At 43.3% G+C, this 26,654-nt stretch overlaps 2 protein-coding genes across 2 annotated transcripts in view; both read right to left on the bottom strand.

Annotated features, from left to right (window-relative positions):
* Positions 1 to 7,034, bottom strand: part of LOC136611106 (E3 ubiquitin-protein ligase RNF213-like) — a 142,123-nt gene extending 135,089 nt beyond the window's left edge. The window contains exons 1-3 of the mRNA XM_066590379.1: positions 6,891 to 7,034; positions 2,174 to 2,369; positions 34 to 86 (exon numbers count right to left, since the gene is read on the bottom strand). Of these exons, the coding sequence (XP_066446476.1) occupies positions 34 to 86; positions 2,174 to 2,369; positions 6,891 to 6,955 (314 nt within the window). The 5' untranslated portion in view covers positions 6,956 to 7,034. The remainder of the gene's footprint in view (positions 1 to 33; positions 87 to 2,173; positions 2,370 to 6,890) is intronic.
* A 4,523-nt stretch (positions 7,035 to 11,557) lies between these two features.
* Positions 11,558 to 26,654, bottom strand: part of LOC136609900 (E3 ubiquitin-protein ligase RNF213-like) — a 30,228-nt gene continuing 15,131 nt past the window's right edge. Inside the window, exons 4-9 of the mRNA XM_066589188.1 lie at positions 24,109 to 25,350; positions 19,846 to 19,940; positions 19,172 to 19,324; positions 13,393 to 13,592; positions 12,506 to 12,786; positions 11,558 to 11,821 (exon numbers count right to left, since the gene is read on the bottom strand). Coding sequence (XP_066445285.1) covers positions 11,558 to 11,821; positions 12,506 to 12,786; positions 13,393 to 13,592; positions 19,172 to 19,324; positions 19,846 to 19,940; positions 24,109 to 25,350 — 2,235 coding nt within the window. The remainder of the gene's footprint in view (positions 11,822 to 12,505; positions 12,787 to 13,392; positions 13,593 to 19,171; positions 19,325 to 19,845; positions 19,941 to 24,108; positions 25,351 to 26,654) is intronic.

Here is a 26,654-nt window from a genome sequence, read left to right as displayed (position 1 = left end):
TATTTTTTATTAATGCCAACTGTACCGACTTACTTTCCTTGTTTTTCTATAATCTGGAGTATTTTTCTTAAAACCTCTTCGACTTTCTGAAAAAGAAACAAGAACAATGAAGTTAAGCTAGCTTCAGATTGCATTTAGGTCTCCATTGAAGTGCAACATTTATTGTATCCAGAGTACTGCCCAGACTATACAGTGGATCCACTTCTAAGCAGGATGAGGACCAACTAGGAGCAGGTTTTCTGGTTAAATATAAACTTTATTCTAATTCATTGGTAAGAAAATGAAGCTCAAAATATACCAGAAAGTTGTACAATTTCTCATTCACACTGCGCTTTAATTTGATTTACCGTATCTAAGACCAGAAGATCCCTTTAATGGTTAAACCATTTGATTACATCCAGCTAGTGTGGCCACTATTCCTTTAACCCTTTCCAATCTAATTTGTATCCTGGTTTTTAGGGGGCTTACTCTTTTTCTGCCATTATACAACAGCGCTATCTGCTGGCTAAAGCCAGTACTGCATGAGGTGACGCGTTGGATGGGCTCCGACAGCAGAGAGGCTGGCAATATACAGTAAGAGAACCCCGACGGACGTCTCCCAACATCGGAGCTGTACAGCCCTAATTCAAAATGTCTTAAGACGTCAGACAGTAGATTGGAAAGGGTTAACTTTGAACTGGGAACGGCTTCTAACATTCAGTGCCTTTGCATCCTTTTCCCGGTTTGCACAATGCAATTATTTATTCTTTTAACTTTTTGGACCCCTTTCTTGAATTAGCCGTATTTCTAACATGCAATCAACAATTACAGTCCAGGTCCGCTCTTACAGGGAACATTGAATCATGCGAACGATGACAGAGTTCCCTCGTTTGAACATTTTATACAGGCAGAAAAATCTGGCATGTCATTCGTTAATCAATAATCATCTTATTATTCTGACAAGACCTGGTTTTTGAATGTCTGCTTTTTGGTGGGATTCTAATCAGTTGGCTGAATTCTGATTCTACATTAGTCATTAAAGAGATTTTGTCATAAAAAAAAACAAAAAACAAAAATACTATACTCACCTATTTCTTTTCTGTCAGTCTCCTTACCACATATTTTCCTGGTTGAGCTTCTGCAGTGCCCCACGTGAGCTCACAGCACGCCGGCTGGCTGGTTATGAAGGCTGCATTCTTCGCATTCTCTTCCGGACGGGTCAGTGAAGGTCACTTCCCTGTGCTGTAGCGTTCACTGCCTAGGAAGGAATTCTGATCTACTTCAGAGACAGCTCTCATGAACAGTCTCTAAAATAGCACTCTTCCTGCTGGCCTGTGAGCTGTGACATAACGTACATTGGCTGGCAGGAAGGAGACTGACAGCCAATGTACGCAACCTTACAGGAAGGAGAGGAATCAGCCAGCTGGAGGTGAAGTGACCCCCGGACTACAGCAGACAGGAAAAGATAGGTGAGGTGAAGATCTGGTAAGTAGACTGACGGGGTAGGGATAGGCAAGTATAGAATTTTTCTTTTTTAAATGACAGAACCCCTTTAAAGCCCAATGTCCACAGACAGGTTGGAATCGGCATGTGGAAACACGCAGCAGAGCGTGACTCTGCTGGCGGCCAGCAATCCTGCGTACCTGTGCGGGTCTTCTTGCTGATGCGTGCAGGTGCACCAGCGCACTTGCGCAGTAGAGATTTTCTTTTTTTAAATCTCCTGCTTTCCCGCGGCCCCTCTGCAATAGAATTGTGTATGGGCTGCGGATCAATGGAAGCCGCCCGCGCAGGAACTGCAGCAAAATGGAGCAAAAAGGTCCACAAATCAAATCCACATGCTTACAATCAGCTGCGCGTGCCCATGTCTACCTATGGGCAGCTTGAATTGCCGAACGTCCGTGCGGGTGCCCCGCAATTCAAAGTTGTCCGTGGACATTGGGCCCAAGAGTGGCACTGTGTGTTTGATTTGGAGAAACAACTTGTTATATTAGTTGTGTTGAGCTTTTTAATTTGTTCCAGTTTGATTGTCTTTTGCAAACAGCTGAAAGTTTGCAAGTTCTGCAAATAAACCTAACTTGCAATGGTGGTTGAATCATTTTGATTTCAACTGTAATAATAAATAAAACTGTAATAGTAGCCCAGCCATTAAATAGTAACTAAATAACATTTACATAACGATGAGTGATATACTAACCTCTGTTACTGAATAACCACCACTTTGAATTTTGAAGTAACACGCCTTGAAAACAGCCACAATTGGTACTGGACATTCTTCTAAAAATGGCACCAGCTGGTCAAGTGGTATTAAACACAGCCACGATTGGATCACCGCTGGGTGTGACTGAAGTAAATACTTCCTTTTAATCATCTTTTTAAGAACATCTTTGGAACTTAAGAAAGAAGATGGCCTGAATTAGTCAAAGTATCTCCCAACACGGGTGCGTCATTTTAAGACTAGGGCTACATGATAACTTTGGCCATTACACACCATAGAAGATCGCACTACGGGCCCTGCTGAGTGACCTACTAATAGGAGTGAAGGTGTTTGTGTTGCGACTCCAGAGTCAGCTTGACCTACAATAGCAAGAGACCATTTGTTGCGATTGTCAGCAGCAGTAACTTGCGGGTTGCGACACGACTGCATTGACTTATATTAGGTATCGGTGTTGCCTGGCGATATTGCGATCTTTAGTTGTGCGATAGTATGTCGCAGCCAATGATACTGTGTAGCCCTAACCGTAGGACTTCCACTACACAGTTACCCTCATTGTTAGTAAACCCCCAGAAGTCACTGCAGCTGATTGGGAGGTCCCACACATGTTGAATCTCATTAAGAATTAAGGCCTCTTTTACACGGGCTACAAAATCATCGCTACAAAATGAATGTATGTGAGGCCGCATCCACATGGGCGACCTTATTGTGCGATTTTCTCGCTATGCAATAGTGCTACAAGTGGCATGTATGTGGAGCCCATGCTTTCCTATGTGTTCTTCTACATGAGCAATGTTTTGTAGCCTGCGACACTGTTAGACTACATGCCAAATGCTCTATACAGCAGCGATTTGCGAGGTTTTGTAGCTCATGTTTCCATACGGAGCCTTCCTTTGTGTTGCATCGCATTGCACGATAATGCGGTTTTTTGTGTGGTGCGATGCAACATTGACAGTAGTAAATCCTACTGTAAAAACCCTAGATGCAGAAAACGTAAAAAAAAAAAAAATACAATTGTCCCAATTCTGGAGGATAAGTGCCTGGAGATCACGGCTGTGGAACTGGGCCCAGGGAACCACAGCAATGCATGAAGTCATTAGCCCCAAGATCTGCATCACCTCTCTTATTGATACTCTAGATTTTTTTATATAGAGCAGACCATTCCTCTAAAATGAGCTGTTTCCTTAGGGGAGGAAGGGACAAGTCACAGTCCTCACTTGACAAAACAGTTCCGCTAGGGCTAGATCTTCACTCTGCTGGTGGTTGTCCTCAGACAACCTTTTGCGAGCATCTGGATTCTCAACTCTCAAGAATTTTTTTCCGGGTTTTCGGTTCCATGTTGGATTTCAGATCATTAAAGGGGTTTTCTCGCGGCAGCAAGTGGGGTTATACACTTCTGTATGGCCATATTAATGCACTTTGTAATATACATCATGCATTAAATATGAGCCATACAGAAGTTATTCACTTACCTGCTCCGTTGCTAGTGTCCACGTCACCATGGATCCGTCTAATTCTGATGTCTTCTTGCGTTTTTAGACGCGCTTGCGCTGTGCGGTCTTCTGCCTGGTGAATGGGGCCGCTCGTGCTGGAGAGCTGCTCACCGCGTCGTCATCGTAGCTCCGCCCCGTCACGTGTGCCGATTCCAGCCAATCAGGAGGCTGGAATCGGCAATGGAACGCAAGGAAGGAGAAGAAAATCCACGGTGCACCATGGGAGAAGACCCGCGGTGCACCATGGGAGAAGACCAGCGGCGCCATCTTTAAAAGAAGAAAAGAAGAAGCTGCAGAACGCTGATGCAGGTAAGCGCAATGTGCTTTTTTAAAAACTAACCTATGCTTTCTTTTTAACAGGGCAGAATGCGGGGGTAAGTGAAAAAAAAAAATTTCCGCTTTCGCCATGAGACAACCCCTTTAATGATCCAATCCAGGTCCTTAAATAGCTGACGCGTGGAACCCGCGTTTTGGAGGTTATGTCTCCCAACCACTCCTTCACCCAAACTGCCCTTCTGGCCATGTTGGATAGGGCTGCCATACGGGCTCCAAAGCGGACCGTCTCCATAAGAAGCATCCACCAGGAATCCGTGACCATCTCGAGCAGAGGGATGCCACCCGCAATCTCTTCTCTGGAGGCTTTCTGGTCAATCAAAGACGCAAGCTGATCTAGCCAAACCGCCATGGAGCGAGCCACCGAAGTGGCCGCGATGTTAGACTTCATAATCAGACTGGACATAGACTAAGCCTTACGCATGGTCAGGTCCACTTTGTTGTCCATAGAGTCCTTTAAGTGGGACGTATACTCAAAGCGTAGCACAGTTCTCTTAGACACCAAAGAGATAGCTGTGTCAACCTTTGGCGTCTTGTCAAAGATAGCCACCTCGTCGTCCGCAAATAAAAGACGCTCCTTAAATTCGTTTGAAATAACGCAGCTTGATCCGCACAGTTCCACTCATTCAGTATCAATTTCTTAAGTGTGGCGTTTACAGGGAATGTAGATTTACGTTGTGGAAGCAGACCCGCAAACATGTCATGCTGCGTGTGCGAGGTTGCTGAACTTCTTCCTTCACTTGCATGGTTCTGCGAACTGCTTTTAGTAGTTGATCCATGTTAGTGGCGGAAAAAAGATATTTTTTCTCCCCCTGCGACACTTCCCCAAGATCTTCAAAATCAAATTCTTCCGCCATGTCAGAGTCGGACTCTGACATAGACATAGCGGACCTTCTCGAGTCCCCTGAGGGCCCTGGTTGGAGGTCCGAGAGGGAGGACTGTACTTCTTCCCGGACGACCGACTGGATTTCAGACATAAGGGAAGATTTTTCTTCCTGCAGAATTTTCGCTGAACAGGAAGCGCATAATGTTTTAGTATAGGAGTCGGCAAGTTTTGCTAAGCATACTGGACACTTTTTACTTCTCCTCCTAGCCTCCCTAGGTTTTTGAGTATCCCTGTCCTGAAATGACATGCAGGTGTTGTGCAGTTGGCCCACCGGACCAATTACAGTTTGGAGATTGTCGGGGTCCTCCCTGGCCAGCATCCTGCGCTTGTGGGATCAAATCCTGTCCTTAGGAGCGATTCCCAACGTATAGTACGCACCAGCCGCCTTCTCCTAGTGCAGGAGGTCTTTTAGCTTTGAATCTGGCGCCAAACCACGCTAGGCCACGCCCCCTCCATGCGCTCTGTCCGACACCCCGCCCCTTTGCAGGGCGTTTGGCGTCATCGTGAAGCCTGGAGACCCAGAGGAAAGCCCGTACTTTGACCCAGGCCCACGCAGTCCCCAGTTAGCACCCAGGTGAGGTCCTTCCCACTGGGCTAACCTGGGCTGCCAAAAGAGATGCCGCCCGCCGCCATCGGTAAGTCGGAACCTGCGGCGTGTGACAGCATACGCTGGTACTTTGCCTCCGCTGTCCTGGAGGGACAGGAAAACACTGGAGAGGAGGTTTCTTTTATGCTCTGCCTCTCCCTGTCCCTTCAGGTCAGCAACCTCCAGCGTATGCTGTCATGGTGTCGGAGGGAAATCGAGTTATCAGCACAAGAAAACGTAGTGCTATTGCATGGACCAGTGATGAGATAGCGCTGCGATTTTCCGTGTGGAGGCAGCCTGAAGCCCATGGTTTCCAATGGGTTTTTTCACACGAGCGATGTTTTGTAGCCTAAAAGAACCCATTGGAAACCATGAGCTTCACATACATTTTGATTTTGTAGCCCATGTGAAAGAGGCCTAAGACATTTGCATAATTAGACTACATTGCAGTAAATGCATACATTTGACTCAAATGCTGGCAAGATTGTGTGGCAATCATCTACTGTTGGTGGGTAAAGTTTTGGCTGCAAGCATTTTTCGCCCACAAGCAATGACAATATTTACTGTGTGTAAATGAAAAACTAGAATTTAAAAAAAAGGAACCTGGCATGAGACTCCAAACTACAGGCAGCACGAAACCCTGAAGCTCAACTAGACTGATGAATCTCAGGAAGTGGGACGTCAATCCTGCCGAGATGGGAGGGGAGGCTAGAACCATTACTGCAAGAGGTCATTGTGCAGCTGCGAAATTTCAGTCCCAGCCCTTGTTTGAAGGCAGGATGCATTACATAGGTTTGTAGCAGTCACAGGGGTTGTCTCACCAAAGCAGGTATCACAAATACAGCCCCAGCGCATCCCGAAGTGCGGGCGGCCAGAGGACGCACATGCACACAAGTTTCAGGTGTGCCATTTAACACAAATGCACCATTTACAAGTGGGATCTTGCCGATTAGACCAGGACTACGCCCTTTATAGACATGAGGCATCTAGATGTCCTGCAGTCCAATGAAGCTATCTGGAGATCAACTGTACCTTTAAAACCACTCTCTCACACGGCATCAGCAAAACGCTGCGATTTTGATTGTGGCGTGTTGCTGTGATTTTTATCGACGTTTTCAAACACACGTCACAGCGTTCACAGTGATGAGGAGAGTTAAAAAGCATGAAGACGCGTCATAATAGGGCTGACAGCACTCGAAAAACGCGACTAGTTCAAGCGCAGGCCTGCGAGGCCCCATATAAATCAATGGGAGTCTTGTACCACGATTACCGCAGCGTTCAGAATGCCGCGGTAAAATCGCACGTGTGAGAGTGGCCGAAGTAGCAAGTGCATATTGGGAAATGGCTGTTTTTGTAGTTTTAAGTACAATATATAATAAACTTTTATTTTTTAATCCTTACCTTTTATCTCTTTTATCATATTCTAGGCCTTCAAGACCAGCCCAGACATCTTCTTGATTTAACATAGATGTGTTGGATACATGAGAAAATGTATGCAGGACTGGTAGGACCCATATCCACTCTTCTACATGTTCATCAATACATCGCTGGCACAGCCGCCGCAGTGATTCATGTGTTCTGCAATGCAAAAGTAAATGAAAGTGCAGCAATCAGAGTATTTAAGTGAGCAGAGAGGAGGAAGGGGAAGTTATCAGAAGCAAATCCTCTAGTAGAAAATAATTCCCTGTCTCCCTGCAAGGAAGTTACTTTTACTATGAAGTAGGAGTGCACTCAATGCTTGATGTACTATAGACCAGTGTTCCCCAACTCCAGTCCTCAGGGTCCCCCAACAGGTCATGTTTTCAGGCTTTCCTCAGTGTTGCACAGGTGATGTAATTATTATCGGTACCTCAGACATTGCCACAGGTGTTCTTACTATAGGATATCCTGAAAACATGACCTGTTGGGGGCGCTGAGGACTGGAGGTGGGAAACACTGTTATACACAACACACAGAAAAAAAATGAGATGTTCAAATGTAGTAGAATGGTTGAGATAGGAAAGGACTAGACTAAAAAGGTATAAAAAAAAGGAGAGCTGGAATCTAATTGGCTTGTCTGAGCATCTTGATAAATCCCATGAAGAGGATGTACAGTGGATGCTGGGCAGCAGAGTACAGAGCAGCCATGGAGACCTTCAGCATTAGTACACGCCTAACTGTGCAGACAGTAACCTCGGCGCTGCTGCTGCCGCCAAGTCTTGCTGCAGGTTCTTTTTGCAGTCACTTTAGGGTTTTTGACCCCGTCTACTCAGGACTCTGGTGGTGGCTGGTGATGGCGCCCTCTTTTCTTCCGCGTCCAGCTAGTGATCTTTAAACTATGAACGGCTACTATTTTTGCTATTTTTTGTTTTCTCCTTCTCTACTATTTGGACCACTCTCTTGATTTAGCAAAGCCCCAGCCAGTCCAGGGATTAGATGTATTTTATATCAAGGACTAATGCAACTAATAAAGCCCTTGGGAAGGTAAATCAGATTAAGAACATCGGATTTGCAAAAGTGTGCTCTTATGAAGGATTCTATTCAAGTAGCAGTCATTAAACCCTTATGTTCAGCATAGGATCAATATTATAATTTTTTCTAGAGGCAAGGTTACCAAAATCTGCAATTCAGGCATTTTGTTTTTCCACAAAGTTCACCATATGGTATAAAGTTATATTAATTCAGGAGGGGGGGGGGCAGAAGGATTACATTGATACCACTTTTTGATCGCTTTCTATTCAGTTTTTTTTGTCAGGCAAAAGAGTTTTTTTGCATATTTTTTTCATGGCATGCACTGCGTGGGTTAACTACTTAAGTGACGCATTTCCTCGTTATTTACGGGTTAAAAAAACATCATTTTTTATTAGCAATTTAAAGTCTATGATTTCTTTCTGTACTTGGGAGTTTAATGCTTTTAAAAATATTCAGTGTAGTTTAGGAGAAATGATGCAATAGGATGCACACACATACATGCTATATATGGCAAAATCCATGGAGGAGTTTAAGAGGGGACTAGATGCTGTGTGTATGTGTATATTTATATATAAATTATGTGCGTGTATATAATATATTACACACACACACACACACACACACACACACATTCATAAATTTCAATTAATGGACCAAGCACTGCCTGTGATTGGCTAAGCACTGTGACCAATCACAGGCAGCGCTCAGCTGTCACTCAAGGGATGGCTGCCTGTGATTGGCTGAGCACTCAGCCATTCAGAGACAGCTCTTTCAGGCGGCGGCGAATTTTAAATCCCCATCGGCTGAAAGATCTTCAGTACAAAGCCGGGGAGACACGAGGCAAGACCCGCCGGACCGGTAAGTATATATGTTTTTTTATTTTTTTACAGACTTTTGGGAGGATTTTCGGGGAAGGGCATTTCAAGCCCCCCTTTTTCCCCAAAAATCATCACTGCCAGGTGTCCCCTCCTCAGTGAACACTGTGACAGCACTGTCACAATGTTCAGCGATGAGGGGACTGCAGCGGGGATGAAGGAATCCTCTGCCACTGCTGTTATAGCAGTGGCAGCGGATAACAATCATCGCCCATTGATTTCAATGGGGCCCCGAGCCGCTCTCGCGCATCGTCAGGCACACGTTGGAGACAAATTTAAAAGGTTTCTCCCGAACGCAAGCCTGACCACGGAGTCAGGGAACTGGTTAAACACCGTGCTAACTTTTTACATCGATCAATATGAACGTGACGATATCAAACATCTGTGAGCGTGAGCCTCGTGCGAAATTAGAGACATAGTGTAAAACAAAAATCACAGCATCAGTGAGAGCAAGAAAGAAAAGGAATCGCTCATGTGAATCGCACCGCTGAAAAAGATTGAAAAAAAAACAATGTGCGAGTTCTGTGTGTCTCGCCATTGCACAGAATTACGGCATTAATCGCCTGTATAAATCCAGCCTAGGTGTTATATTCCTCATTTACTATTGTCCGCAGCTGCACGTGAGAGGGAAATACATATGTATGTAGGTAGAAAATACGGATATGTATATATTTTGTTATATGTCTTTCGTTTTATACATCTGCTAATTCTATGCAATGCTATAATGCAAAAAAAAAATAAAAAATTAATATGGACCTTACTGAAGCTTGATTAGATGGTATGCCAAGTCTTTGCAAGGCCGAGAGAGATATGTCCAGGGGCTAAGTGAAGGCGAAGGAGAACTGTATACGAAGACCGCGGTTTTTTTCTTTACCGCCAGCAACGGGGCATTGGGGTGGGCCTGATTGATGCTGTAAGCGGTATTACGCTGACAACTGGCGCCCAATGTGGGGGCGGCAAAAACCCGAAGCCATACAATCCGGCTGGCCCGGATCCACGCCACAGAGAAGCCGTCCTGCTGCAACCGAGCCTGATCAACTCACAGAACTCAAGGTAAAACCAGCATATTTTCTTATGTTGAGTTTTACGCTTAGAGTCTTACAGCAGGAGGGACTATCTGTGCTCAGTGACCGGATAGGTTGGGTTCTACACGGTAACTTGTGGGCTTTAGGGTTGCCGCCACGGACCACCGACCGTAATAAGCGCATCAATCACCCACTAGAGTTTGGCTTATGGTTTTTAGTTTTTGCTGTACTCTGAAGCCTGCTGTGCTTTAGCAGTAACGAGAATTGTTTTAGAATATCTGCAGATGTTATTAGTCTCACAGGAGCAGGGACCTTCGGTTACTTCGCTGCAGAGAGCAGATAATTTGGGCTAGAGGGAAGTACTCTGTGAGATGTGTAGTTTTAGTGTTATTTTAATATGTTTAAGTCTGTGTTTAAAAGGACGGAGCCCCTTAAGGGCCGCCATCGGGCGGATGAATTGGTGGCGGAGAGAGAAGGGTCCCAGTTTGTAAAATGTAAGAAAACCCTTATGAAAATGTGTTACATGGACCCGCATGGTAGATTACAGTATGGTGACTGGGAGGAGGTTCTTAGGACCAAGAATGGCGCCTTGAAAGACAAAGGTTTACTACAAAGTGCTGAAAATGTGGGAAAAGACGGCAGCTGCAATTGTGAAGGAGGGATGGGTGGAAGAAGAGGAATAAAGGGACAGTCAGGGAAAGTTAAGTACACCCCCCCGGTGTTGGCGTCCCCGTCTCCATGGTGCCGACCGAAGCCTTCTTCTGCCTCGATTAGACGCGCTTGCGCAGTCTGCCTCTTCTGTCCCGTTGAAGGGGCCACTCAGGCGTGCTCGCGCCGCACAGCTGGTCTGCGCATGCGCAGAAGAGCTGTGCGGCGCGAGCACGCCGGAGCAGCCCTTTCAACGGGACAGAAGAGGCAGACTGCGCAAGCGCGTCTAATCGAGGCAGAAGAAGGCTTTGGTCGGCACCATGGAGACGGGGACGCCAACACCGGGGTGGGGGGGGGGGGGTAAGTATATAACTTCTGCATGGACAATATTTAATGCACGATGTATATTACAAAGTGCATTTATATGGCCATACAGAAGTGTTTAACTTCACTTGCTGCCGCGGGACAACCCCTTTAAACTAAAACAGCTTTGTTCAGTCTGTGTTTCATATTCACAGAGAGATAACAGTCAGTTATTTTGCAGAGATGGGTGCGGTCGTTCTCGGACTTCACTCTTTGCTCAGGGGCACAGACAGAGAAGGAAAGACAGGGGGGGGCTGAAAGATACATCATGTAACCTACAATAAAGTGCGCAGTTACTCCCCGTGTGAGGAACTATACACAACCTCCGTGTGTGGTGTTTTTTCTTTACCGCCGACAATGGGGCATTGGCGTGGGCCTGAATGATGCTGTAAGCGATGTTACCCTGACACAGGGAATCTTTGCAGTATTAGGGCAACTACCCACTACAGTTTTTTTCACTGCGAAATTCGTAGCGTTTTCTTTTCTGCAGGGGTCTTTGGGACTTGTAATGTTAAAAATCGCAATTTACCGTGAAATCGCGATTTTGCGCGATTGCAATTTTAACATTACAAGTCCCATAGACCCCTGCAGAAAAAAAAACGCTGTGAATTTCGCAGTGAAAAAAAAACTGTAGTGGGTAGTCACCCTTATGGACATATATACATATATACGTAGCTCGTCACTAAACAGCTCAAGAAACAAGAACTTACTCCGGGAGGTTAGTGAACAGAGTCTTGGCATTCTGAAGTTCACCGATCAGTTTTTCTCTTGGCATTTCATCCAAACACAGGACATGGCAGATTTTTATTAAATGCTGTTTATCAACATGAATGCCAAATCTCGAAACAATCTGAACACAAATTAATCCGGCGATTATTCTGCTCAGCCGTGGATCCGTTTCCTGCTGCGTATCTTTGTTAGTGAAGGGGTCACAGATTTTATTGAGCAAATTCATCATTAAATGTTGCATCTGCAAGGCAGAAATCATCATCATCCCACAAAAACATTAATTTTACAGATACATGTACAGATGATTAAAAAAATATTAAGAGGAAGAATAAACTGGTCAGAACTGTGGTCATTTTTTTTTATGGACACCAAACCCTCTATGCTCTTTCCATAGCCAACACTGCTAAATATGATTATCGGTGACCTTTAGCTGAGGCCAGAAGGTGCAGAACAACGAGCAGTGAATAGCATTGTAAAGGCCCTTTTACATACAACGATTATCGCTCAAAAGCCATCTTTTGAGTGATAATCATTGCTTGCAAATGTGCGCCCATCGCGCGCTTACCGTGTACTTTTCGTCCACCGTTGAGTTCAGCTCAGCTTAAAATCCATCAGGACCGATAAGAAGGACCGCACACTGAGTTCTAAGCAGGTTAGATTCTTTCAGCAGCTGTCCCACTGAAGAACCCTAGTGATGTATTTAGAGAACAGGCCACCCACTGTTCTCTAAGTACATGCAAATGAAGCTAGTTAGCTACTAATGGGCTGATTAGCCAATTAGTAGCTAATGAAAAATGATTGCTCAAAACAGTCAGTTTCTGACAAATTGTGAGCGATCATCTGTGTGTGTAAATGGGGCTTTAGTTTGTCACTGCACAGCATTTAATGATATGCGATAGATAAGATCAATGACAACTATAAATACCTTGTCTTTGACATTTTCCTGACCACTCCATTTCATTGGTCTATTCCCATATAAAAGAGACTCTGAAGCCACATAATGAAATTGGTGCAGTTGTTGAAAGAAGCTGGACAGATTGATCCCATCGCAGGTCGCAAGGATGCTGTAAATGCTGCCGAGCATGATTTCACCCGCCTTCCTTTTTGCATGACACATGGATTTGTTTTCATCTTTCATATAATTCAGAATTTTTTTTATTAAGCCGTCATTCTTCTTAAGGCACACATCATCATACTGATGCCAGTCTGGGAAGGACAAATAACACTAATTACATCAGACTAATTACATCAGCTATTCTACTTAAAGTGAAACCATGGCCAAAGTTTCCAATGAGTTCTATTATACGGACACTAAGGGTACGTTCACACACAGCGGAAAGCATGTGGAAAAATTCTGCAGCAAAATCCACAGCATTTCCACATCCTAAACCGCTTCAAAATCCGCACTATTGTGGATCCACAGCTCTAAAAAAAATAATAAATCAGGCCCAGTGAAGAAATGGCATAAAATAGTAAAAGCATAACTTGTTAAGATTCCCCACCTCTCCAGCACTGACACACATTTGCTCGGCGCTGGTCTTCACTTACTCTGCTGCACGACATCATTGCAGACCAACGGTGAGCGCTGAAACCGGAGCAGAAGGAGACTTAACAGATAAGTACCGCTTATTTCATTATACCAGTAGTGCTGGACAACCCGAGTATCTCAGACACGTGACAGAAGAGGACAATGGCCGAAGGGAACAAACGGAGCGCATCAGAAAACATTACTCCACATGCCCCGTCACATTTCAAATGTTCTCCCGGGATCGCAGGGTAAGAATACAGATACTAATGTTAGAATAATCTCACCTCCTTTGTAGTCATACGGTAATGGAATGAAAAGACAACGGTTGATGATGTGTGATGTATCTTCAGTTTTACAGCTAATGTGCTCATATTCTTCTTTTCCATTACTCTGCACAACATACTTGTATGGGATGTTTTTATTCAAATTGTCCTTGGAAATAGAAGTGTGTCCTTCATACAAGAATCCAAAGTCCTTGAACTCTCTTAAAAATAAAAATGAAATAGATGTTACTTCCAGAATTGTAGCTTCTATACACCGGCATCAGTACGCAACAAATACAAGCAGGTTCAGAATAAACAAAAGATTAAAAAATGTAAAAAAAAAAAAGTTGCACGGTCCAAGTGGGGGAATTCGGTCTCAGACTAGGAGACACTGGAATGCTCCCTGCCGAGGTCATGCATTTCCTGGCAAAGTATAAAGCAGACCAAAAAGGTATGGGGATGTGGACAACTGTAGAGAGGATGGAGGGTCCTCCTTCCTTCGATGAGTTAGTTGTTGTTGCGTTGTCCCATTCTGTTTTTGTAGAAAGTGGTGGATCATGCGCCATCTTTGTGCGCCGAGTCTTAAAGAGAGCCAAACCAAGACTAGAATCCTAGAATATGCTAAAAGAAAAATCTGTTGTGTAGGCGCAACTCTCCAGAGGTTCCAATAAAAGTACCAGAACAATTGGATGAATATCCCACTTCTTGTTTTATTTAGAATATTAAAATTAAAATCCAGATAATAAACGCGTTACGGGGAAACCCCTTCATCGGTAGTGCTGGGATGATCAACAGTACATGGGCTAATGGCAAAACACGTATGAATATAAAACAAAGGGTACAGTGAAGGAAAAAAAAAGAAAGAAAGGAACAGAAAAAATAAACAAATAAATGAATAAATGAATGAATGAATGAATGAATATAAATTCAAAATCAAAACCAAAAACATTACATGGTGGATGAATGGATACAATAACAGCAATATATACATAGTAATACATGCAGAATAATAAAAACAATTTTGATAAAATGGGGAAGACTACAGACTATAATAAAATACATATAACTTGAATCAATTTAATGAATCTGTGGATGACAATAGTTTGTAGTAATATTAAATGATAGGGATGAGCAATCAATATTAAACATACACACCTGTGTGTCTGAACAGGTTGCCACAAACATACATATGTGAGTGCAAATGGAACATGCATAAGTTACCAAACAAAAATAGGGGGGGGGGGGGGGGGTAATGGGTGAGGGAAATACGAAATAAAATGAAATAAAAAAAAAACAAAAAAAAACAAAACAACCCCACTACTGCAATGTGTACTAATATAGCATACCCTCCCACCATCGGAGGGTTAATCTGGGTGGCAGCACCTCCTGTTATCTACCATATTCAATTTAAGCACTTAGGGTATCTTCCCAGGCCTTTAGTCTCAATCTTCATTGTGGGTTTGTTCCACTTCTCTCTCCACCTATTTCTCTAGAATCATAGACTGGTAGAGTTGGAAGGGACCTCCAGGGTCATCTGGTCCAACCCCCTGCTCAGTGCAGGATTCACCAAATCATCCCAGAGAGATATTTGTCCAGCCTTTGTTTGAACACTTCCATTGAAGGAGATCTCCCCACCTCCTGTGGTAACCTGTTCCACTCATTGATCACCCTCAATGTCTAATATCTAATTTGTGTCTCCGCCCTTTCAGTCTCATCCCATTGCTTCTATAGGGGATTCAACTCTGCCTACTGGAATAATCACCGTAGCAGTTAAATCCTTTTAAATTTCTTGAAACTGTCATCGAAAGGACCACAAATCATAAAACTTAGCTTTTATTAATTTCTAAATAATTAAAAGGCGTACTCTTATTTTCTCATATGTGACAAAGGACACAAAGTAATTAAAATCAGTAGGGCTCAAATGATGAGGTAAGTATTGCTTTATCACAATAAGCAATATAGTAGAACCTCTGTTCTATATTGTTGAGATACTTTTCTATCTACGACTCTCCCATCTCCTAATGTCTTTCCTATCCAGGGATGATTGGATGTCTATTGTCAATAACTTACACCACCAGCACTTGTTGGAGAGTGGTAAAGCACTTGCTGTTAGTGACTTAAGGTCAACAGTTGTCACTGATAGGGATATTGTTGTACAGATGAGCACAACTAGATATAGAACTATCTGTTTCAACACCTCTTATTCTATGTCTCAAGGTAGATTGGACATCTATGATTTTTCTTATTCTCAAGTAGGTCACGGTACAATGGTGTTTATTATTTGGGATCAATAACCCATTGTCCTTATTATTGTACCCGACAAGCACATTTATTTTTATTGCCACCTCTAGGTAGCATTTATAACGGTTGCTCATCAGTAATTGCTGAGGTAATGTATGTTCTTCTTAGGACGGTGTTTGGGTGACTAGTTTTTCTTTCAAAAGTCACCTCAATGTATCACCATTAGGTGTTAAATCCAAAGTGCACTTTCTTTCAGCTCGACGTATCAAGCTTATGTTCGCTTAATACTCTATGACACTTCCTTATGTCTGTAACCCATCACATAAACTGCTCATTTCCTGTAGCTCATGCAGTTGTACACAAGAGAAGAGTGCAACCGAATGAAACCGTTAGTGGCTATGAAGGGTAAAAATAAATTATCCCAGATGATGATGTCCTTTAAATATGTTATCTCTCATACTTATAAGTAGGCAATGTTCAGGAGATGTATCTCTGCCACTTGTATAGATAGTTAGTATAGAGAGAGCATATACAAGGTGCAGAGAGATAGTGGCTGAATTTAATAGAACAGCCTAATTTTCATTTATAAGCTATTCATCCCTTTGGGGTTAAAGAGCTGAGATCGAATGCACACAGATGGTTTGGTAGTAGCCTAGAATTCGTTATAGGCTATTACCTCATCAATGCCCCTTCAGATAATAGTCTCTGTCTCTATGTATGCAGTCTGTTGTGATAGACTAACAGCTGCCAGCTAGAATGATGGTGATAGTCTCTGTTTTTTATTTTTTATATATATGGGTAGGTTGCATTATGATACACAACCGCCATATAGATTAGTTTTTCAAGGAGAAAAATCAGCCCATGGAACCTATCCCTCCATCTCCATCAACGCGTTTCCACAACCTTGGAGACAGTTGTTTCCTCAGGATGGAGCTAACCTAGCATAACCAGCCTCTCAGGCTGTCAGATTGTCAAATGAGCAGAGCGCATACCCATATATATAAAAAATAAAAAACAGAGACTATCACCATCATTCTAGCTGGCAGCTGTTAGTCTATCACAACAGACTGCATACATAGAGACAGAGACTATTATCTGAAGGGGCATTAATGAGGTAATAGCCTATAACGAATTCTAGGCTACTACCAAACCATCTGTGTGCATTCGATCCCAGCTCTTTACCCCAAAGGGATGAATAGCTTATAAATGAAAATTAGGCTGTTCTATTAAATTCAGCCACTATCTCTCTGCACCTTGTATATGCTCTCTCTATACTAACTATCTATACAAGTGGCAGAGATACATCTCCTGAACATTGCCTACTTATAAGTATGAGAGATAACATATTTAAAGGACATCATCATCTGGGAAAATTTATTTTTACCCTTGATAGCCACTAACGGTTTCATTCGGTTGCGCTCTTCTCTTGTGTACAACTGCATGAGCTACAGGAAATGAGCAGTTTATGTGATGGGTTACAGACATAAGGAACTGGTCACCCAAACACCGTCCTAAGAAGAACATACATTACCTCAGCAATTACTGATGAGCAACCGTTATAAAGGATACCTAAAGGTGGCAATAAAAATAAATGTGCTTGTCGGGTACAATAATAAGGACAGTGGGTTATTGATCCCAAATAATAAACACCATTGTACCGTGACCTACTTGAGAATAAGAAAAATCATAGATGTCCGATCTACCTTGAGACATAGAATAAGAGGTGTTGAAACAGATAGTGATATTGTTGTACAGACGAGCACAACTAGATATAGAACTATCAGTGACAACTGTTGACCTTAAGTCACTAACAGCAAGTGCTTTACCACTCTCTAACAAGTGCTGGTGGTGTAAGTTATTGACAATAGACATCCAATCATCCCTGGATAGGAAAGACATTAGGAGATGGGAGAGTGGTAGATAGAAAAGTATCTCAACAATATAGAACAGAGGTTCTACTATATTGCTTATTGTGATAAAGCAATACTTACCTCATCATTTGAGCCCTACTGATTTTAATTACTGTGTGACCTTTGTCACATATGAGAAAATAAGAGTACGCCTTTTAATTATTTAGAAATTAATAAAAGCTAAGTTTTATGATTTGTGGTCCTCTCGGTGACAGTGCCTACTGGAATAAAGTTGCTCAATTGGACAAAGAGGTTTGAAATGGTAGCAACTGCATCACTTTGTGTGGGAAGCAGAAGAAAAAATTTTTTTTAATTTTTAAAAATTCACCTCCAAACGTATCGGATGTTGACATGGATGGTAACAAGCTGATAGCAACCACATGACTTCAGTTCATCGGTGCACAGACATTGGTTACTGGCTAATAGTTATACAGTCTTTCGTGGCGCAGAAAGAGAGTGGAGGCTAATGAGGTCTGAAACATTTAGTAGAAACCTCTACAAATGCTGAGAAGTGAACCGACAGGATGGGTTACACCTAACAGAGGAGGGTTTAGACATCTTTCAGGAGAAGATGCAAACATGGTGGGAGTCGGCACAGGACTGAGGCTGATCGACATAATATAGGGCATTGCTAGGGAGCCCAAATTTTTTGCCGGTGGAATCAGAGCACTTCTCCCAAGGTGAAGTAAGCAAGGAGTCCCATAGAGCTTAGCAGTACTGTCTGAGCATCAGAGCTACTGCCTGTGGGGAGGCTATGCAGCCATTCAGGCCAGCCTTAAAGGGCTGATGTTAAGCCAGTAGGCAAGCTTGTGATAAGGCAATCAACGGGTCGATGTAAAGTCAGCAAATAAGCTGTTGCACATGTGGGGTACAACAACTGTTGTGGGGGAGGCCATGTTGGAACGTGCCAGGTGATGCAATGCAAGGAGTGAAGATTTTTGTGTGGATCTACTCTGTGATGTGTAATCTTACCCTAACGCCTAGTTGTCAATTTATACATGGATATTCAGGAGGAACCGAAACAGCAAAATGCAGAATTAAGAGAAAAGATGTAGCAGAATTCTTATTTCATGGTCAATGCAAATATTCACTACAACAGTCATATCAATAGAGGTGACTGGTCCTCTTTACAGAGTGAATAAGGCTAGGGCTACATGGCAATTCTGTCCACGACCTACAGATCGCAAAAAACTACCAAGGTTGGATTTGTTTTTGTGATTTGTAGATCGCGGCAACTTGCAAGTCTCACCGGGATCCCATTGACTTAATGAGTGTGAGAGGTCACAGGCCTACACAATGATCTGTGGTCATGCAAACCATGCCATGGCCAAAGTCGCCTATGCCTAAAGGGCAGATGCAGCAGGTTCCCATCATCTGACAGTAATGTCATCACACAGCAGCTTATAGCATGGATGTCATCATGAAAAAAAACAAGATTCCATCTGCCCTGGACCATTCACACCGAGTCAAATGTCTCAATATACAGTATATCTGTGAAGGTGCTAAAACCATAAAACTATGGTTACTGCTAAAATTATTGCACTTAGCAGCAGAACCCTAGTTAGGCTAAATCTGTATTTTACAGCACATCTTTTATGCCTCTAGTAGGCCCTTTAACCCACAATATCATCACCAAGCAGGTTACTTACTTTGTGCAGTGCATTTCACACACAACACTGCCCCAATCTTTATATCCTTTCACATTTCCAGCTTTGACAATTACTTTATCTTCATTCACTTTGAGACCAAAATCCTTAGACACAATAACATGAAAGTATACTGCAATGTGATTCTCCAGCTCCCTGCAGAGAAAATATATGAAAGCTAAGAACATGAAAAACGACGACACACTGGCTTTAAAGGGACTCAACAGAAAGGCAGCATAAACAATGTAATGGTGCAGTAGAGCCGGTTAATATTCTTATTATAATATATTTTTTCCTTTTATTACACACTGTGTCCCTCGGCGAAGTCCAAGAAGATTGGACTCTTGTCAGACCACTGTGCGAGCGCACTCCCATAGACTTGTATAGAAGTACACACAGTAGTCTGAGAAGAATCAACTCTTCAGGCCGCATGCAGACTTCACAGAGGAACGCCGCAGGAACCAGGCAGCAGGTGAGCATAAAGACCCCTCGCATCTCATGAGTTCCTGGCTGAGATGAGACAAACCGTCTAGTTTCCCAACCACCTCGCGGGGTGTAAGGCTGCGGCCTCGCCGTTTCAGTAACACCCGGCGAGGTGGTTGGTAAACCATCCATGAATTTCTCACCTCAGCCAGGAAATTATGGCAATGCCCCTTTATGAAACAATTTTAGCATACCTTGCAGTTGTATAATTCTCTGGAACTTCGTTACTTGGAGCCTTTCTTTTAGCTTCATTTTGGAGGTTCTTCGCTTTTTCTGTGCTCTGCATATGCTACGGGGAACAGAACATCGTATTTTACTTTCTCATACAAAGAAATCTTTTAAACCTGAACAGTGAAGGTTTATAAATGCAACATTCTGCATTCAATGACACGGAAAACAAAAATACAAGAGAGCAAGAGATTCGCTGGTATAGTTCCTGTATACGGGACCCCCGGATGTGCGGAGCCCACCCATATGATGCAACATTTTTATTTTTAAGCCATCTGGCTAATAAGAGTGCTGAAAGAGAAGAGCGATCTCACACAGACTAGTTATTGACAGACTACTGTATACAGCAGCTGGTGACCCGCCACCCCGAAGGGCAGGAAGAGCTGCGAGCGCTCCCTTCATGTGATAGCATGGGTATAGGTCTACGGAGACATAGTGCAAGCATGACAGAGAGCCAGAGAGTAATGACTACTCAAAGAAGAGAGAAGCCAGAGGATTTTATCATGAACACATTGTGAGAAGAGAATAAAATGTTTACATTTCTCCATCGTCATAGCTGTAGGAGGGCGTTTGTTGGAGGACGAGTGGTAGATCTTATTGGCACCATTTTGAAGTACTAAGGAGTTATTGACAAACCTATTAAAGGGAAGCAGTAATCTCCTATAAGCACTATGATGATTCCAGGCAGGGAGTCCGGGGGTGTACTTCTAATACCGATCTGGCTCACTGTGCCATGCTGTCACCCCTGGACGGTCTGTGAGCTCGCATAATATCAATAGTGAATCAAAAGTGAATCTGCCTCTCTAAACCGGCTGCATGGCAGCCAACAAGCTAGCGGTGACATCACTGTCCTGTGCAAACAACAATTGTCCAATCCAGAAGCACCTAAAGGCCCTTTTACACAACGAAAAACTTCCGAAACTTAGCGATCATCTTTACGTGTAAACGTGGGCAGCTGAACGTTTTTTGCTGACTTTTCGCTCATCGCTCGCGTTCAGACCGCATAAGTTTTTGTTCCGAAATTCGTTTTCACGTGATTTAAATGACAATCTTCCGTCGCTAAGCGATTCATGGGGATGGGTTTTCGTTTGGCGTTCTTGCACAGGAACAGCGATTAGCTGCCAGGACAAGACACCGAACCTTGATTTTACATGCCCGCCTACTGCTCAGCCCTTGGCTAGTTGGATCCTCAGCTCAAGTGTCCTGAGCGTCACAATATGGAGTGATTATTTGTGCCCTTACAGCGTCTTCAATCCTTTGGGCTCTGCACTAGTCTTCCAATAGCCGATTGACGGGTTTTTTTTCCTATGGCATAAAAAGCTGCCACCAAAAGATTTTTTTTAAAAGGCACATTGTGAAAACACGCCTTTCCTGCCCATTGTTTTTGTGATTGTTTCGCACTCCCATTGCGTGTTACATACAGCACTGACCATTTTATTTCTTTAATTCAATTACCAAGAACCAGAAAACTGAGATTCTTTTCTGTGTGGCAAACATCACACCTTCCTTGTTATTTATGCCCATCCAGGGGCTCTTAAAGGCCAATCATTCACAAATGGGAACGCCCTGCGACGCAAACAATCGCCCTGTCAGTTACATGGAAACACTAACAAGCGTCACACTGAGTGATTGAAAAGGCGACCATTTCAAACGGAAATCGTTAGGTTTAAACGCTCATCTTTCAAAAAAAAAAAAAAAAAACGTCGCTGACTTTTCAGTGGGTCTAGTGAACTTTTAACGGAATTCGTTGTGTGTAGAAGTACCCTTAAGACCCTTTTACACACAAAGATGATCACTCAAAAGATGGCTTTTGAGCAATCATTTTGCATAAACTACTAATTGGTACTAGTGCCTATTAGTACCAATTAGTAGCATGTGAGCCGCCGGGAGCTATATTCAGAGAACAGTGGGTGGTCTATTCTCTGAATACATTTGCGTTGTTCTGTCGTGGGGCTGACAGCTGAGACAATGTAGTCAGCGCTCCCCGGGCAGAACACAGCGTGCGGTTCTTCTTATCAGCTCTTCTGCAAACGATGGATTTCATACCGAACTGAAAATAATCGTTCAGCAAAAAGGTGAAAGTTGGGCACATTTACATGCAACGATTATCGCTCAAAAGCCATCTTGACCGATAATCGTTGTGGGTAAAAGGGCCTTAAGTTTATAGTGTTCACAGGACATGGCAGATTTCCTTTAAATTTTAAACTCCAGCTGTGTTGTATTCCTGCGCCTCTGTCTCACATAGGCTCAGCGCTCGGAAAGCAATTTCCATATGAGGTTAAAGTAGAATATTTACCAAGATTACGGTCTGCCCATTCTCTGGTGGGGTTTACCGTACAATTGGTTAAAGACTCCTATAGGAGCGCCCCGAGATGGAAACTTAGGGCCCTTTCACACGAGACAAAATGTCAGGCAAATAATGCCCTACAGCGCATGCCAGTGACGCTCCTATGCTGTTACACAGGAGTGAATATTGCTGGCGTCGCTCAGAGCACAGCCAGCATGGAGGCCGGGGAGCGTTTCCCCCCCGTTCAGCCTCTATTCACTGTAAGCAGATAGTCGTACACGACTGATGTTTACACAGAGCCGCTAGTCGTTCAGGTTTCTGCATGAATTTACACAAGACGACCATCGTCCCAAACCGCGCAGGAGCAACGGGATTTAAAAAACTCTTAACGATAACTGTAAAAGGGCCTTTAATCCGTTTTGGCTTAAGTTGGTGGATTAGGCTAATATACTTACCCAAGTGCAAGTATTTTTATTTTACTTCAATAAGGTATCTGCGGAGCCGAGATTTGTGTGGGATACTGCAAAGGCATTTCTTGAAGAGACATCAAGGGTGTTAATGTGGGTAAATGTGGTACAAAGCAACTAGATGATGAGATTAGACAGAGTGCAGGAGACAGAAGTAGATCACTGACCTAAGGCCGCCTGCAGACAGGCGGAAATTCCGCGGTGGGATTTCCGCCACTGGAAGCCTGCATAGGATTGCGTTAACAAATGCAATCCTATGCAGAAGGCGGCGGTTTGGCCGCGCGAGACAAACCGCGGCATGCTCTATTTCTGTGCGGGGCTCGCAGAGCCCCGCACAGAAACGTCACTCACCTGCCGCTGGCTCCGGTCTGCGCATGCGCCGGCAGATGAGAGAGCCGGGGCCGTGAGGCGCGGGTGAGTACGCGCTGCTGTCTGCAGGCGCTCGGGTCGGGTCCCGCGGCGAGAATTCTCACTGCCGGATCCGACCCGGCCGTCTGCAGGCAGTCTAAAGGTAATATTAATTACCCCACACAGTGAACGTTGTCCAAAAAATAATAAAGGAACGCCAGAATTGTGCTCTTTCGGTCACCCTGTCCATAAGAAAAAAATGTAATAAAAAGCAAGCAAAAAGTGAGTTTGGTATGCAACATTGAGTTTGGTATTGTAGTATTCGTACGGAGCCATAGCATAGAGTTGTCAGGTCATTTTTGTTGCAGTGTGTACGCCGTAGAAACAAGACACACCCAAAGATGGCAGAATTTTTTTTAAATACGTTTTTCAGTAGATTATATGGTACATTATATTAGTATCATTGAAAAATACAACTCGTCTAGCAAAAAATAAGCCCTCAGCCACGTTGATGAATAAATAAAAGTTATGATTTTTAAAAAGGGGGAAGGAAAGAATGAAAATTACAAAAAAGGGGGACAGTCCTTAAGGGGTCAAAGGGATACAGATACAGGTCCTTAGGTGTTCTGTTATTGGGTGTAGTGGGGTATGTAGCCAATTTACCAACTGACCAAATGCAAAATATCGACCATGTCTAAAATATTATATCACGCCCAGAAGATTATAGCGAGGCATTGGATCCGGTCGGCTGCACCCACTCTGGAAGAACTTAATAAGGACCTTTGATTCAGTGATCCTGATGGAACAAGGGATCTATAAAAAACAGGGTAATATGGTCAAGTTTGAAAAATTGTTGGCTTGGTGGATGGCTTCTCTGGGATTAGCTTCCTCAGCGCCTACTAGGCGGCTGCTGATGAGACAAGTGCAATTTTGGCACAAAATGAATTTTAAGCCATTTCCCATTGCCTGCTATGCTTTGCCACCTTTCTGTTAAAGACACGCCCCCTTGTCTACTAGGAACGCAAATGTCTAAAACATATGTTTAGTGCTTGGCATGTACGTACCTCTTTTTGTGCGAATGGAACCAGAATTCTGGAGCATTTATCTTGGACTCTTTATTAACCTACCTGAGATGTCGGAGTTTTAGACTCAGTTTTTTTCTCCGCTTTATCATCATCTTTGTTTTTTCCGCTTTTCATCTTGCTAGTTTCAGGGTTGTTCTTCATTTCCTCATTTTTTTTATCATGCTCTTTATTTGGTGTATTGGCTTTTGGCTCATTTGCATCGGTTTTATTATCACTTTCATTCCTAATGTTCTGTCCTGCTGCGTTCTTTTTGTTTTTTCTTGAGGCGTTTCCAGGATTGCTTCCAGTTGTGTCAGCTTTGTCACCGGCACCAGGAAGCTCTTTTTCTCTTTGACTTAGTTTATCAGCTTCTTGTGCTACAACAGAAGTCTCGTTAGAAATCTTATTCGCTCCCCCTAGGTTTGGATCTGGTTTGGTTGCATTCATATTTTGTTGATCCGAGTTACTGTTGACTTCAGAAAGTTTTTTCCCATCTATCAATCTGGACTTTGATTCATTTGATAGAATATTACTTCCTCCTTTAACCTCCTTGATGGTCTTGTCCTTATTTTCAGAGTCTTTTGTACTTGTATTCATATCATTCCCTAATGTATTCGGGGAAGTTTTTAGATTTTTTGACTGCTCTTCACTGACCTTGTCCTTATTTTCAGATCTTTCTACGCTTGTAGTCACAGCATTCCCACTTGCATCAGGGCCAGCTGCTCGATCCCTAGATCTCTCACCACTACCCTCATTTCCCTTGTCCTTCCTATCGGAGTCTTCTTTGCCTGTGGTGCTATTTGCTATCACATGAGGACTTTTAGTCACTTTTTCTGCCACATCTTGCTTTTCATCCTGTTTATTCTGGTTAGGACATTCTTCTTGTTTCAGCTCTTGTCCGGTAACTGTATCCCCCATCACCACTTGGTATTCAGCATCTTTTGCCATTTTATCAATCAGTTCCTTGCTGATAAACTCCTGATTTCCATTTTGGTCCTCTGAACCTTCCCTCTTGTTACATAGCACAAGTCCAGGTTCCATTTCCATTGATACTTGTATTTCTTTGGTCATTAGTTTAGATTCCTTTACATCTATAGTATCAGAGTTACCACAGACAATTTCAGACAAAGCACCATGTGAAACATGTCTAGCTGCTGCAGATGAAGACGTGTCAGCGGGCTCCTCAAGGCTTTTACATTCATCCTCACTAGGACTGTCAACTTCTCGGTGTTCGTCCAATGTGGCAGGAAGAGACACAAAATCCATGTTGCCGGAAGATCCCTTTTTCTTCTTTCTGTTCTTTTTCTGTACAACAATATAGAGTTACACCACAGTTCAAGAGATCTGAACAAACACAACTGATACATGGGAAGTCCCACCTTTCGCATTGTAGCATTATGTCACAGGCGGCCCGTTCTATGTATTAAAACCCAGAAGGCAGGAGATGTGTGTTATGTCATCCTTTAAGGATGTGACCACTTATTTTACATATGTATATAGCGCATACTTATTCCGTAGCGCTGTACATCATTTGATGTCCCCATTGGGGCTCACAGCTAAAGTTCACCTATTAATATGTTTTTGGAGTGTGGGGGGGAAAAGCGCAGCACCCAGAGAAAAGCTACAAACTCCATGAAGATGTTGTCCTTGGTGGGATGGATCCCAGGACCCCAGTGGTGCAAGGCAACAATGCTGCCTAATATTTCTCAAACTACTTCACTTTCCTTGCTTTTCAGCTTCCTTACCAAAAAAAAAAATTGAAAGAAAAAACCTAACATGTTGCCATAGCCATATAAGGACCTGTTTTTGCAGTACGGGTTATCTTTAAGTGGTACCGTATAATGTATTGAAAAGCATTCACACTTTCTACTTTTTTTTTAATTACTTTCCATTGCCACATTTTGTCCCCCGTTACTTTATTTTTCTGCAGGGTGTGCATTGTCTCTATTTGTACCACTTGGAAACATACAACTTCTTGATAGCTTATTACTTTTCCGGTAGTCGGCAGATGTCTGGCAGCGGTTAGGCTACCCTCATACATATGAGATCATTGTTTAAACCTGCCGCTGACTCATTTAAAGAGCAGCTGTCATGTCCTCATGTCAGAGCGGCCCGACTGGACTAATGGTTTGGTTTTCAGCCCTTATTTCTTCTCAACTGCCTTTTTTGTCAGCTAATTTATGACCACAACAAAAATGAACTTTTCAAAGCGGGAACAATTCGGCATCAGTTGTGGGCGAAAAAAAACCTGAAGCAGTGTCATAAATTATTCTACTTAAATAGTAGATGTTGGGAACAAACCTCCAGTAGACAGAGATTCTATGTATTCTATCCAGGGGCGTAGCTATAGGGAATGCAGTAATGCAGTTGCACCTTGGCCCAGGAACCTTGGGGGGGGGGGGCATAAGGCCTCTCCTCTCCATATGAGGAGCCCAGTACTATGAGCAAAGCATTATAGTTGGGGCCCTGTTACAAGTTTTGCATTGGGGCCCAGGAGCTTCAAGTTATGCGTCGGCATTAATGGGTTAAGAGAAGTTGGGGGCCCCAAGATAAACTTTTGCACCTGGGCCATTGAACCTTTAGCTACTCCCCTGTATGTATGTATACAC

The sequence above is a fragment of the Eleutherodactylus coqui genome, chromosome 2 (assembly GCF_035609145.1).
Source record: "Eleutherodactylus coqui strain aEleCoq1 chromosome 2, aEleCoq1.hap1, whole genome shotgun sequence".
Lineage (NCBI taxonomy): Eukaryota > Metazoa > Chordata > Amphibia > Anura > Eleutherodactylidae > Eleutherodactylus > Eleutherodactylus coqui.
Note: the sequence above shows the minus strand (reverse complement) of the source record. Positions and strands in the feature narration are given on the sequence as shown.